Here is a 15,323-nt window from a genome sequence, read left to right as displayed (position 1 = left end):
CCCAGCCGCCGCCCACGCGCCAGGTCCCGCCCAATCAGCAGCAGCCGCAGCCGCTACCCTCCAGCCTTAACAGCCAATCGCATGGCAGCGAGCTGACCTTTCACCCCTCGGAAGGGCAGGCTGGGGGCCAGGGAGCATCAGACATGCCCGAGCCCTCGCTGGACGTAAGTGTCCATCCATACGGCTACGTGACTGACTAACACTCTCTCTCTTCCTCTCTTTCTCTCTCTCTCTCTCTCTCTTCCACTGTTTCTCTTTCTCTTTCTCTCTACTGTCATTGCCCATGTGCTTGCTTCTCTGCTGTTACGTTTCATCAGTCTTCCGTTCGGTTCTTAATGTCTCGGCCACTGAGTTCTGCCATATTGTGCCTGTGTTGTGAGATGTCCTCTCCAGCGTAATCTCAACATCCCTCACCCTGCTAACCACAATCCTGTTTCTCATGACAGCTGCTCCCGGAGCTGGCCAACCCGGAGGAGTTACTGTCATACCTGGACCCACCTGACCTCCCGAGCAACAGCAACGACGACTTGCTCTCTCTCTTTGAAAACAACTGAACCCTTGCGGAAAGCACGTCAAAAAAGGACGTCAGAGTGTGTGTGTGTGTGTGTGTTTGTGTGAGCACTCAACGGAGGACAAACAAACTGTAAAGTACCATAGTGTAAACACAGCCACGCACACACACACACACACACTCACGCTCAAACACACATGTACAGTACAGGACACACGTTCTCCTCTGCACCTCATTGTGTAAATATCTCCTTCTTACTTTTTTCTGAGCGTCTTTTTGACACATATGACAGCCATGTTGGTTGGCAGTAAGTGATATCTTTGAAATACTAATATGGAAACTGTGCAGCTATATTTAGTTCATATGTACGTCACACACAACGGTGTGTGCTCATTAGGAAAAAAAAGTCTTGTAGCATTTTTATTCTTGTTTTCCTTTTGTGAAAAAAGAACGACAAACTGAAAGACAAACAAAATGTTTTTTTTTTTTTTTTCTGTTTTTTTTTCCCTTGTGTTGGCCCAAATCTCTTTGGAATTTTGTTCTTCCAAGCTTTACCACCACAGCTTCCCAACCCAGATGTACGGCTCCAATCGAACGCCAGCACGGGTCACTCATCCAAGTTATTTTGGGGGGGGGGGAGGGAAACATATAAGCACAACAACAATACGCAAAAACCACAAGAGAAAGGACACTGATGGGGCAAATTTGAAAGGGAAAAAACTTGCAACACAATCAGAACAACTGCCCTACAACTGCCCTCTCGATGACGCCCTGTGCTCTGACACGGACGACCAATCAGATGCTCTCCATTACCATCTGTCCCGCCCCTCCCTCCTCACAGCATTGTGTAGTCTTAGGCTATGGTAAAGGTGTTTCTTCTCAAAGGTAAATATGTAAATAGACCTATATATATTTTTTGTGAACAGAATCATACCTCCACCACTTTGAATCAATGACATCAATCCAAGTCAAGGCTGTTGTTTGTTTTGTTTCCACTTCTTTAAGTGTTGTTCTACCAGACGTTGGTCTGAAACATTGGATCATTGCTATGTCAGTGTCACTTTGCAGCAGTCAACACATCCAAAGCTTTTAGCCATGCAGTGTGTCAGTCATACTGGTTGGGAAAGTGTGGGTGGTCAGCAGACATGAAATATAATTACGGCCAATCAAATTTGGAAGCCCATATCAACTCTGGAGGGACTGTCCATCTGAGGTGATTTGATTCTGTTGAATGACACTATGGCATCCATGTTCCAATTGTGTTCCCTTGCTAACACTGGTAGACCTTTTATTTATACTACCCTTTATCCTTCACTTTGTTTTCACCCTCAACTTGTCAATCATTACGTTTGTAATTTGCATAATGTATTTTCATTTTCAATCTTGTAATCATTCTTCTTAGTTTGTCTTATCTGATAGTGCTGCAGAAATCGAGAGTTCTTTTGGAAACGGTCATGGTTATACCAAAGTTAGCCCACAGGTGAATGAGCCAATTCAGTCATGAAGCACAGTGACTAAAGTGTTTCATATTTTCTTTTTTAATGTGACTATTGTGGCACCCCAGTCATTTTTTAAGTGCTCCTACGTTAGATTGGAGGATGAACTGTAGGGGTAGTGAGGTGAGTGCAATAGTTATATTTTGAATCTATTTATTGCAGTAGGTACCTCGGGTGACTACTGCTGTCTTTATCGTCAGATATAGTCACATTCCTACCAAGTCCTACAACAGTACTCTTCATATTCATGTGTGCGTGCAAACACACACACACACACACACATCAGAATGCATGAAACAGTCCTTTTTTCTCCCCGTTTTGTCTTCACTGAAGTCCAGTTTTATATGTTTTAAGTTTGCCATTCAAAGTTATTTTTTAGTTGGAAAGTGATTCCTTTCAAATATCACTCCCTGGGGTCACTGAAATGTTTGCCTTTTTCAGATTTGTAATTCAAATGTAGCTTGTCAATCAGTCAAGAGTATTTATAGCCATTTTCAGAAATTGCTGTTGATTTTTATAAACTTTATTGGTATTCACAAAGGTCTGATGTTTTGCTTAACAAAATGCATCATAATTCACGTTTTCTATCTACTTTTGCAACATTATTGACCCATTTTTTATTTTTTTTAAATCGTATCCCTGTTTTCAGATATTCATGCTTTTATGAATATAAGAGGGCAATATGATTTGGTTTACATTTAGATTTCATTGAATTGAAATATTGAAGTCCTTTTGGCACTGTAGCACGATTTCAGTGATGATCATAAAGTGATTTTCATGTGCAGTCTACCTGAACACATGCATATTCTTGTGTATTCATTTGGTGTGTTTTTTTCGTTTGTTTGTTTGTTTGTTTGTTTGTTTGTTTTGTATCAACAATGCACTGCCACATGTTTGTTTTTTTCCCCCTCTAGTCACTTATTGACATGATGTCTGCAGAAACACCTTGTTCACATTGTGGTTTCAGTTGTTTGAATTCTGTCGGCCTTTCACATGCTGTAGTTGTATAGTCATTGAGAAGACAAGAGGACCGGGCCGAGAGAGACGTGACCAGTGTCACTAGTAAGATCCAGCGGTGGGATGCCAGAAGAGACGTAAGAGTCCACTCGTCTTGGCCAATAAAGGGGACAGTAAAAGACGTGGCAGAAGGGGGGGGGGGTTGTGAAAGGGATGGGTGTACATATGTAAATGATGAATAGAGACACGTTAACAAGAAATGTATTCATTTTCCCCAGGGGAATATGCATTGTGTATTTAGAATTTGTAAAGCTTGCATCCTCCTATCAAGACTCGAATTTTTTGGGTTAAATAAATTCTGTGTTTGTTTGCGTGTGTGGAATCTCTTCAGCGTTTGTTTCACATATGTATAATACTACGATCCCCTCCTCTCAAGGAAGGGGAAGCCGAGCGAGGGGGGGATCAAACGAAAGACATTTGTTTAAACCGGTCTGTAATATTTAGCTTTCGTGTATTGCTCCATTACCTGTGTACTTTATAAGGTGCTACAAAAAATGTAATGAAGAAAATCCTGGGGGAAAATCAGGAAGTTAGGGACGTGGGGCCTGAATGGGTTCCAAAAGATTGTAACCAAATCCATAGTTTGTACAATTTTTACCTTGATCAGAGTCACTATAAAGACAGGGGAGGAGCTCAGTCGATTGGCGCCAAATGTGGCAGTTGTCTTTCCGTTTGTACATTCTGTGTACAATCATTTCATATTCTAAAAAGGTCAGAACACAGAGAGAAAAAAAACACTAATTGTGATTTTTAGTCTTGCAGAACTGTATGTAGTTAGATGATGTGACATCCTAATATTTATCTAATAAATATGTATTCAGATGAAATGTGCATTGTGGTTGTGTCATGATTCTGTTGCATCTTAAACTTGCTTAACTATTCACCTAGGTTCTACAGTAGACTGCAAAAAAAATAACCTTTTTAATAAACAGAAGAATTGAGGCACTCTAAAAAGCCTTTAATCAAAACTTGGCTACATGAAACAAAAAAAAAAAAAACAATTTGGAATTGTATTACAAGCTGCCCCAAACTGGTGATTACTCAACCCAAGGTTGGGCTACATGTGGGTAAGTCCTCAAACTTGTCAAATGAGGGCGCCAATGAGACCAACAGGCATTTTGAGACAGCAACGTCATTTCTACGTAATATGCGTAAGTTAGCATTCTTGTCGTACTGGACTACTTACGTAAAACTAGCTGCCATGGTTGCTTGTCCTCGGAGCTGCTAATGCGATTCAGAATCTCATCACAAATATATTACGTTGTACGTCTGCATGCAATGCACAACAACACTGAATAGATGGGAGAATGCTGCCAATAAAAAATCGTTTAAAATATTGTTCGCTAGCCATTGCGGCTGCGAGACTTTTCTCTGGACCCACGAAAAACCCTGTTGTATACCTTGACATTGCTGCTGACGGTGAAGAAATTGGCAGGATCATAATCGAAGTAAGTGCAAATGGTGGCAGTAGTAAGATGTGTTCTGCCACACCACACGACCAGAGACATAGGCTAATAGCTAATAATAATATTAGCTCTGCTCATGGGCTGCGCATAGGCCTCATATTACACCTAAACAACTGGGAACGCCTATCCACCACTAACTTAGAAGGTCACCTAATACTTTGCATTTGTAAACTGAGTGTATCACATGCTGTGATACAGTATGCTGAGCAGTAGGCTAGCCTAGGCTTGTAAGACTGTCTAGATATGCAACTTGATCATTCATGCACATCTGGATATTTTGCAGCTGAATGCCGATGCTGTCCCCAAAACAACTGGTAGGTATTTTGATCTGACCTACAGCAAGTAAGTTGATTTTGAGACCTGAGTCAACCATTGATGCACACCACGGTCTTTTGTCAACAGAAAACTTCAGGGCCCTCTGTACAGGAGAGCATGGATTCGGATACAAAGGTTGCGTCTTCCACAGGGTGATTCCTGAGTTCATGTGCCAGGTACCACCACTGCAGTTTATTAAAGTACACATATTCCCTAGAGGTTTTAAATTGTTTGAACTTTAAAAAAGAAAAACTTCACCATCCAGCCCTGTACATTCCATTGCCCTCTAAGGAGACAATAAGAAAATGTTCTACAGTCCTCCAAAAGGTTTACATGAAGAGTGCATGAACACGCCCCTCATTCTTTGTTTTTGTGTTTCTTCTTTGCTCTGATTCTTCCCCCAGGGAGGGGATTTCACAAACCATAATGGCACTGGTGGAAAGTCCATATATGGAAAGAAGTTCAAGGATGAGAACTTCAAATTAAAGCACACAGGTCCAGGTAGGGCCTGCAGTGTAAAGACTTCTGTATTATTATTTTTTATTTGTTCACTGACTGCCATAGTCCAGGTTGCAGAATATTGCAGTGTCATTCCTAACCACCAGATGGTGCTATAGACACTAGCTAAATTCATTTTTGTAATCTGTGGGTGTATGACCTACTTTCCAAGAAAGCCGACATGACTTTTTCATGGCACATATTTTAGAGGTTGGGGGAGTCAGTGCTGGAACACTACGAACAACTCTGTGAGGTTGATATGCCAATCATGTATATCCTATTGTGCGATTCTGGAATGGTTGTAATTATTTTCTAAACAGAACAATTTACCCTTTCCAGATGTGTGCCCTAACAGAAGATTCAGAGTTGTAACTGTCAACAGAGACGGAAATGATAACAAAGCAGCTTGAAAATGATGTTTGCTTACCAATGCCTGTGTCTGCTGAGAACGTCTTCAAACTGTGATGAGATAGAGCTATGATTATTTATTTGGTTGGACATTTGATATGTGTCTTTGTTTACAGGCATTTTGTCCATGGCAAATTCAGGTCCAAATACCAACGGATCCCAGTTCTTCATTTGCACCAAGAAGACTGAATGGTAAAACTCTCCACCAACCATCACACTACTGTGAAGAAGCATGCACAGCCAGAGCTAATTTGCCTAATGACACATAGACCTAATTGGTGTCAAATACATTGGAATCCATGGGTGCCTCTCATTAGGGATTTTATACACCCTTCCCTTCCTTCCTCGATCCTCATCCTCACTGATCTAGATAAAGAATGATGGGGCGGCAACAATGGGATAGTCTATCCAGTATTAGGTATAGATCAGTGGGAACGCCCCTCGAGGATCGAGCATCGAGGAGAGATGTTGAGAGGCACCCCATGTGTCATGAAACACACACAAAGCCTCCCAGTGCTTTAATTGGTTAATTGGTTGTGCTTGTTCTGTGTTGCAGGCTGGATGGTAAGCACGTGGTGTTTGGCCAGGTGAAGGAGGGCATGGAGGTGGTCTCCGTCATGGAGACCTATGGCTTGCATGATGGAGGGACCATCAAGAAAATAGTCATCACAGACTGCGGAGAGCTCAGATAACCATATCGCAATTCAGGTGCCATCCAGATTGTTGTTGTTTCAAGAGTCAGATTAATACGTAATTTGCTTGACAATGACTCAAGCAACATGGGTGCATTCTTTGTTTTTACAACTGTTTTATTGTGATATTATACTTAATGTAAATAAGAAATGGAAAATGGTATTGAAACTGGAAATTGAGTAGATTTTCTATTGTTTCTTTAAGATCTGTATAATACTGTATGTCGGTATGCCTTGAAAATGTGTTTTATAGATGCTTACTACGTAAGCAAATACAGAGGGTTCAATCATCAGTTTGCAGATGTACCATTTTTAATGACGAAATGAAAATACATTTATTTCTAAGCATGTCAAAATAAGGATTGTGTTGTGTTTGATTCACTCTGAGAAAAAAATCCTCCTCAAATGCATCCAACACTTGTTGAAATGTGAATTTAAAGGAACACTTCACCGTTTTTTCATATTAAACTATGTTATTCCCTTAGACGAGTTGATACATGCCTCTCACGTTTCAATGCGTGCCCTCACTGGCTCTGGCGCGCGGCGCAACTTTGATAGCACTTAGCTAGCCCAATGCATTCATTAGGATCCAAACAGAGATGAAGTTAGAAGCAACCAAACACCTCCATGTTTTCCCTATTAGAACACAGTTACACGAGTAGTCACACGACCAAGTATGGTGAGACAAAATAAAACGTGGTGCATTTATAAGCAGGTAAAAGGGATAACTATATTGCGTGGCGGAATAACATTGGGAGCACTTAGACTCTGCGCAGTAATATCCTCACTCCAAAGTGAAACTGAAAGTGCAAGAGTGAGAATATTACTGCGACACACAATAGCGCCAGAGCCAGTGAGTGCACGCATTGAAACGTGAGAGGTATGTATCAACTCGTCTGAGTTAAGGGAATAACATAGTTTAATATGAAAAAACGGTGAAGTGTTCCTTTAAGGTACACCGAACTTGCCATATTAGCATATTATGGTGAAACTTGTGGGTGAGTGTCTAATGAATCATAATTTCTAAGTTAAAGTATTCCTGCACAATACTGCTACTGCTGTGTTGTGTACTAAGGATGGTAACTGTAATAGCAGATGGGGTCAGTAGTTGGTAGATTGGGTGGAGAGCACTCGTGAGGGCGTGTCCAGCAGATCTACCTGTTGCATGAGAGTGTCTCCACTGTTTCCTCTGCCTTTGCTGGAAGGCAGTTCACGCAGTAGAAGGCAGTGTCTATGGTGTGCTTCCTCAAGCTTCCTGACAGTAACCCAAGGCCTTTTTTTAGACTGGAGACCTCCTGCATGACTTCCTGCGCTCTAGAACAGGATATGACCTCATACCTGGGGTCCTTATTCAGGCACGAGGCTGGGTACTCCGGGACTGATAAGTCTCTCCCATGCTCACTTTTTGAAACTTTTTAACCTTCTATGTAACACTGGAACTGGTTTACAGTAAAGAGAAGCAACACATAATTTTTTTTTAACTTGGGTCTATTGTGTCCTATATCTTTTAGTGGCCAGAGAGTGGAAAGGCCCCCCTGTCATCCTGGAGAGGATGTGGTTGTAAAAAGTGAAATGTTGGCTCTGTGAAGGAGAGTGGACGTTCCGCTTATCACGTTAATGCCTCATGAAGGTACATGATTAAGCTATGTGGAAAAACACTCGGCTAAATGAAACCATATGCAGGCCAAAGCAGCCAAGTTTGTTTGACTTCTCCGATTACGTTGTTGCCATAGAGACATTCTCTCATTCTCGTTCTGTTTAAGCTCGCATTGTTGTAACAAACTTGATATAATTTGCGTCTCCACCCACTTGTGAAAGTTTGAGTTATTTGGAATGTGTATCACAATCACGGAAAGTTGGCCGGGGGAAAGAGGTCAGTCTCGTTGCCAACGTCAAATATTCTTTCAGGCCTCACATGTTTACAATCATCACATGCAATTAACTTATTCATTTTTTTTTCTCTTTGACAATCTGGACAGCATACCAGTTTACAGAGAGAAAATCTGTGGGCCTCGTTTGTGGATTGCAGAATTCCAAAAACACAACGCAAGAAGTTTGTTCTCCCCTCACTTCCCCACAGCCATTTCTGTGGCGTTCAAAACAATATGCAGCATGGGCCCATTCAAAGTCCCAAAGTGACAACAGGTCCCTGTGGCTGGGCACATGCTTTAGTTTCCCCATCCATCACTCACTCCCCAGCTCCACATACAAATCATTCTGCTCTGACCACAAGCGATACACACTCGTACACACTCCCCAGTGCATCATGGGGCTTGAGCAAGCTTTTGCACGCGCTCCCCACCAACAGAGCCAGAACCGAATCAAAACAACACAGAGTTTAGCAAAGGGGAGAGAAGCTCTTTTGCGTCAGCTCCCTAATGAAACAAAACAATGAGACAAAAGGACACGAAAAGCTTGTATTCTGTGTTTTAATTCAACAAATTACTAAAAGCAACTTTAGCACTAACAACTTTTTTTATTTTTCCTAACAAACCAATAAGGCACATGTCGGAATGCCGTTTCATGGACAAGAAACAACAGAGTTTTTACAGTCTTTTCTTTTCGATTTTCCAGTCAGACCTTGTTTTCCCAACCATCCTCTGAGTTCTGTCCAATCCAATTAGAGCATTACAATGATCTCAAATATGTTACAGACATCATGGACATAAACATGAGTTTCTAACTGAACTCAACACAGTACATTCAGTAAATATGTAAAAACTGGTATACTGCTATAGTGAATAATGCAGTTGTTGACTAGTAACAATCAGTTATTAGTAAGGTGTACTCTACAAAACAAGTTTGCCAGTTACTTGGACAAACTGATATTAAATAGTGTATACATTGCACATAGTGATTTTCCTCATTCAGTTAACATAACACATGCACATGCAAACTCTACAACAGGTCTTTGTCTTTCATTCTACATCAGCTAAAATATGCTCAATCCTCTAGACTCAACGGCTTTAGTAGGTGCACTGTACAATGGCAAGGGTCAGTATCAGCAACATTTACCTATGAGCTGTCTGTTGAAGCTTCTTTTGAAGCCTCTGATAAAGAAGAAAAGGAAAATAGAACATTTTTTTTTACATTTGCTCAATCTTTCAAGAAATGGTCATTCTCCTCCCCAGAGGTACGGTATCAGATTACTAGCCAAATCTGACAGTTATACTGTATTGAAGGATATTGTGATAGATTATTTAATACTGATAATATCTCTATCAAAAACAAAAACAAAATGGCTTATAATAGAGAAAGGGCATAATAACTATGTACCAACCACTGAATAATAATCTATGTAGACATCAATATTTTCTTCTTAGTGTAGCTTTGTTGCATATTTTATACAAAAACAGAATTGTAAAAAAAATCCTTCCATAAATATTTCTGTAGGATAAACCCTCAGATTATTGTAAAACATCAAAGGAGAACTCCCAGCTTGGTTTGTATCTCAGCAACAGGCCCTTTTTTCACATAGAAAGCTTCAATATTGCATCATAACATTTCAGTACACATAATATGCTTGAAAAAGATGGCCATCGAATATATACACAAAATAAACATTGTAAATATCTTTGTCAGGGAGAAAAATCTCTTGTATTGTTTTCAATTTTGCTGTAGAATTTTATAACATCTATAAATGTTTCCAAAATACACATATCTTTCATAGAAAATAATTCTGTATTGTAAATGAGCTATAAAAGTCAAGTATGAAGTATGTAATTCAAGACAAACATCTGCAAAGCACTTTTATAATTTGTATTTTGCATGTGCTATATTGTGTTACTCTTTCCATAACTTCAATAGTACTCTATAGTATCTCTAATTACATTGAGATTTCAAATCAAACTCCTAAGCATCACCTCTTCAAATCCACCCCCTCTGTGATCTACACTCGAAAATTAAAAGAGGTTCTGAGCAAAGTTTGTCTCGTCCCTGACAGAGAACCCTTTTTGATGTAGAACATCCTCTTCCAAAAAAAGTAATTACATCTAGACCACTACACGAGTCCATGGTTTTACAAAATGATCAAAAAAGGATAACCCTGTTATATTTTGCCCAGAACCTTTAGATGCACAGTGAGATGTTTCCATATCAGTTCCCTAAAACACATGGTGGGATAAGGGATAGCAAGATGCTAAAGCCACAGTCCTCGTCTCTCATTACCAGCCAACCCTGGCTGGGTTCACAGGAAAATACTCGACTATACAAACAACACAAATGAAGCACACTGAGATTCAGACAAGTGACGTGAACTCCTCTACTCTATCTCTGATTTCATAAGTAGTCCACAACAGGCCCTCCAGCACTGCTGACAGAACCTCTTCCTTGTGACAGTACTAAAAACTGATGGAGATTGAAGATTGATCCCAAAACTGCAGGCAGAGAGGCCTGTCTTGGCTGCAACCTTAGACAGCTACACTCAGTTCTGCTAATGATTAAAGACATCAAGGCATAAATCGCAGGCTTGTTAAGTTGTCTGTCAGCCCTTCTCATATATGCAACGCACAACTTACACTTAAAACGCCACCCTTCTACTAAAAGCCACCGCCTAGAAAACGCAGTTAGTTTCATGTTTGATGTTCTCACACACCAAATCGGTGCCTCACAGTATTTCGTCTTAGATTCATTTATTTATTTCACGCAAAGTTGCCTCTGAACAATGAATGATTAAAACTGACACTAACACAATCTTAACATTGTTTTCCATTCGTTTAGTGACGCATACTGTTGAGTCGCTGGCACACAGGCCTTTCATCTAAGATGGTTGCCTCATCTATAGCCTCTCTGCTACTACGACCACCTTGCATCTATGATACTGCAGCTTTGACATCTTTGAAGGGCTGAAAAAAAGTCTGCTTGTACACATGTAAAAGTAGTTGCTTGCGTTTTAAGTAGAATGGCGAGGTTTCAAGAGTGACTGCACTAGCAATACAAAATGTCATATTCAGTTGGACCGTTATCTAAGCCCTGTAAAATACATGACTGGGATTTCCCCATCCTGCCTCGGCCTGATAGTTGTAACATACCACAGATGGACCACTCCTCCAGACCTTCTACAAGGCATATTATACATCACAATCTTCTCAGCTTTTTTTGAATGAGGGAGGAATTCACCCATTGCAAACTACTAAAGCTCAAAGTACACATAAGAGGATAATAACAGGAACAGATATACTGACATCAGCCTTTTAAAGACACTTTACTTCATTTCTTAAGAGAACGTCAGATAACTTTTCTTTAGCTAATTCACAGATGGCAGACTACTGTGCGATTTGCCACAAAGAAGACTATGCTCTACTTGGAGGGGAATTAGTTTACACTTTCAGTGCTACTGGGATCATTACATTATCATCCCATAGAAATTCACATCTTAACCTCCTTCACACATGACTTAACCAACCATTTTTCACACATTTCTAACAAACTGACATCAGATCTATCCAAATACTGCTCAGAACATTTCCCTTCATATATAATCTTCTGCTTGATATAAACTGAATTTTACCTCAATGTATGAGACATTGACAAACTATGCATTCCTGGTTTAAAAAAAATATTATACACATTCTGTTTCCAATCAAATGTGTCTCAACTCATATATACATCCATTTAAAGAGAAAGCCCTCTTTTTACCAAAATGATTTCCAATGACTTATTTATACAAGTTAAAACGTTATAAAATTTCACAAACTTTTAGAAGTAAGTACGCTCAACATTGCCATTTTCAGTGGTCTACCTCTAGCTCCACCTACACTTATGTCTTCCAGCTCAGTTTTACCAAGATTCTCATGAAGGAGTATGAAGGAATTAGCGTCTGATTTCACCAGACTAGTCTACCTCCTGGAACAGAACCCTTTCCACTTCTCATTAGCTTCACCATAACATACAGTCTGCCACCTTTAAAATGTCCTCCGCTCATTCGCATCCCTCTCTAAATGGAAGTCCTCGCTATCTTGCCAATGTCCTTCTCTTTTGACCTTACAGTTTCCCACCTTAACATAACATGTCTTTCTCCACACAGGCTTTTTGATACGCTTAACTCAACTACACACCAACAACTTTTATCAGAACAGCTGTCTAATATTAAAAATAACGTCACAATTGAATAAAACAAGATTACACTTTTATAAAATTTCCGCATCTGTCTGAAAGACTGCTACTACAACTTTAGAATGAAGGCACTTGACATCCACAACTATGATGAAGCTGCTATCACTGTTAGTCCTGGTGTGGCATATATCCCATGAAAACTAAGAGGCTACTACCTTGGTGTTGCTTAGCTTTGAAATATATATGCATGATGTATGCATTTCTCTTGATCACACCCTGTGGTAAAAAAACCCTATTCTGAAAGTTACAATGTGATGAATGGATTTATTTCACTAGTATCTCACCAGTGACCTATAAGCTGCGCTATTAACAGACCTCTCTTTTAATATGTCTACATTTCCCTCAGCTGAGGCACAGAGCCATGTACACAACCATGTGCACATTGCATAGGTAACTGGGAATACGTGTGGGGATTTCTCTCAAGCCCTCATCTGCTCACTCTTAAAATAGGTGTAGTGACTTTTGGTGATATCACTGACCAATGGTGAAGTTGATAATGAAGTTAATATTTTTTCCAAAGCTCTGTTTGATGTCTTAAGATGACGTCAGTTTTTAAACACTCTTAGATGCCTCCGCCTGCCGCTGCAAGTCTTTAAAAACATTTTCAGACAGGACTTCCTCCAACAACAACATATATACATATTTGTGAGGTTTAAATAAAGTTGGTCATATAATATATACTCCTAATGTTTCAGCAAGGCAAGAGCATTGTGGCAATTTTTGAACACAGACTTTTGCTATCCACGGTAAACATTGGACTCGAATGGAATTGATTCCGTTCTATCTCCACTGTAATCATTGCATAACGGTATTGCACAGAAGCTTCTGTCATGATTAAGATTCTTCATACGCATCAGTAAGCGGGTAAAAGCGAGTGAGCAATGCAATCTTTTCAAAAGTAAAATGTATAAGGTATGTAGCATCCATAAATATATAAACCGTACATCGTAAAGAACCTGACTGCTAAAGGGAAACGAGACAATCCTATTCTACAGTAGTTTCTAATAGCAAGTGGAAGGGGCTACACAACAGTATAACTGTCCCAGTTAGATTGATTCAATTGCACTGTCATAAAGATAACAAAATAAATATGCGACACAAGAAGCTAGGGATGAACAGTCCATTATCCCTCTGTTAATTCACAGTTAACATGATGTGCTGTAGACCCAAAGAGCATCGCAAGACCCCGCTAGGGCCTCGCTGATTTGACCAAATAATACAAGCTAGTATCCCCCAGCACACCTGCATTGTTCACTTGGCAGGGACAATGAACACAGATCTCTGTAAACACGATACAAATCAACAGACCCAGTGGTGAGGTAATCCACTGTGTCCCTTGTGGGAAGCAATACTGTCAGTGATATCAAGAAAAAATACCCTCAATAATTCATTACACACAAATTCAGAGAACATAAACGCTATTTGTGGCCGTGGTGGCACTGGACAGAATTGGCAAAAAAAAAGGCATGTTTTGGCACGTTTCACTTTTGCTAAGAGCACTTTGAGGGGAAGGGGGGGGGGGGGGCAGGAGCAGGACAGGGGACGTCTCACTGGTGGGTGGGGGGGGCGGGCAGGTGGTCGGCTGGGTGGGTTATTGCACGCGGCGGCAGTAGTAGCCCAGGACTTTACATTTCTCACACAGGTGCTGGGGATGCTCCTTGCTCTGGTCCGAAACATCCAGGCCATCAGGTTTCTCCAGAGGTCGCTGCCAATCACAGAACACAAGGTCAGTCAACAACAACAGCGTTGCATTTACTCTCTCATACATGGCACACTGGTGAAGAGCACTAGCCTAAATATTCCTAACTCCGTGCATTTGAGACCGATTAGCTCTGTTTATATGCATTAAATGAGAAATAGCTCTGATTAACGGGGCGAGCCTTTTTTTTATATATATATATATCATTAAAGTTTCTTCCCAAAATCCTGCTCTGCTGCAATCATTGGTTTTCCACCAACACCGCTGCTAGAGCAATGTTTAGCGATACTGTCATTATTTCCAGTCCGACGTGTTGGTGTGGAGAAGGGAAAAGCACTTTAGCACGGGCCAGCGAGAAGAGACAATGCCACATTGGCCCGGCCCATGGCATTTCTCTGACTCGTGTTTGGACCGCTTCTCGGCGATCATTCGGGGATCGCTTCGCAAACTCCTGAGTGCCGTGTGTGTGTGGAGGTTGGCGAGCCACCCCAGTGGACGGGCTTTTAAATGATGAGCCTGAGGACTAATGAGAACAGCGTTGGGCAGGAGGGCTGTTTGGCACCTCCAGGCTCCTAGCGCTGCTGCTTCCCAGGCTTAGCGCTGCGCAGATGTCAGGCCCTCTCCCTCAGCACATCATTAAAAAAGGCCAACGCTAGACACAGGCCTCCCCAGATCCAATCCTCCCAGATTTCACAGCAAGTTATGGCAGGCCGGGGTGTTTTATTTGATAAAGTGGCCTCGACTGGCTCGGAACAGACAAAAGGCATCTACTACTCCTCAGCTTTCCTGGGAATCTTTGGGAACAGATGGCAGTGTGAGAAAATTGAAGGGAAAACACACACACACACACACACACACACGTTTTATTCATTTCCTGCAGTCAGTTCAGTGGAGTCCTTTTTGACTTTGCGAGAGGCCTTTGATATATGCGGGCTGTGCTAGAAGGATCCTAATGCTGACTGAGTGAAATATGTTAAGTGGGTGACACTGCAAATGTGAAGAATTTGCCTGTGAGAGCGGGGCTCACCACAACACACACCAGAGGAGAAGAGCACTGCTTTCCCACCAGCAGGGGAAAATGAACTCTCTCACTCTCTCTCTCTCTCT

General features: G+C 41.0%; 3 protein-coding genes across 9 annotated transcripts in view; 2 read left to right on the top strand and 1 right to left on the bottom strand.

The window, feature by feature from the left end:
• The window catches only part of zmiz1a (zinc finger, MIZ-type containing 1a), a 120,077-nt gene extending 116,222 nt beyond the window's left edge, over positions 1–3,855 (top strand). For 5 of the 6 annotated variants that reach the window (XM_062520054.1, XM_062520056.1, XM_062520052.1 and 2 more), the window contains 2 exons: positions 1–164; positions 447–3,855. The exon at positions 1–164 is cut by the window's left edge and continues 130 nt beyond it. In XM_062520054.1, coding sequence (XP_062376038.1) covers positions 1–164; positions 447–554 — 272 coding nt within the window. In that variant the 3' untranslated portion in view covers positions 555–3,855. The remainder of the gene's footprint in view (positions 165–446) is intronic. The other variant, XM_062520057.1, reaches the window with a different exon arrangement.
• Positions 3,856–4,222: 367 nt separating this feature from the next.
• On the top strand, positions 4,223–6,838 carry ppifa (peptidylprolyl isomerase Fa). The gene is made up of 6 exons (XM_062520058.1): positions 4,223–4,472; positions 4,774–4,804; positions 4,893–4,981; positions 5,210–5,306; positions 5,828–5,903; positions 6,268–6,838. The coding sequence occupies exons 1-6, from the start codon at positions 4,332–4,334 to the stop codon at positions 6,401–6,403; spliced, it is 570 nt and encodes a 189-aa protein (XP_062376042.1). The 5' UTR covers positions 4,223–4,331; the 3' UTR covers positions 6,404–6,838.
• Positions 6,839–8,818: 1,980 nt separating this feature from the next.
• zcchc24 (zinc finger, CCHC domain containing 24) overlaps positions 8,819–15,323 on the bottom strand; it is a 36,669-nt gene continuing 30,164 nt past the window's right edge. For both annotated transcript variants that reach the window (XM_062519501.1, XM_062519502.1), the window contains exon 4: positions 8,819–14,222. In XM_062519501.1, the coding sequence (XP_062375485.1) occupies positions 14,109–14,222 (114 nt within the window). In that variant the 3' untranslated portion in view covers positions 8,819–14,108. The remainder of the gene's footprint in view (positions 14,223–15,323) is intronic.

Source organism: Sardina pilchardus, chromosome 18 (assembly GCF_963854185.1).
Source record: "Sardina pilchardus chromosome 18, fSarPil1.1, whole genome shotgun sequence".
Classification (NCBI taxonomy): domain Eukaryota; kingdom Metazoa; phylum Chordata; class Actinopteri; order Clupeiformes; family Clupeidae; genus Sardina; species Sardina pilchardus.
Note: the sequence above shows the minus strand (reverse complement) of the source record. Positions and strands in the feature narration are given on the sequence as shown.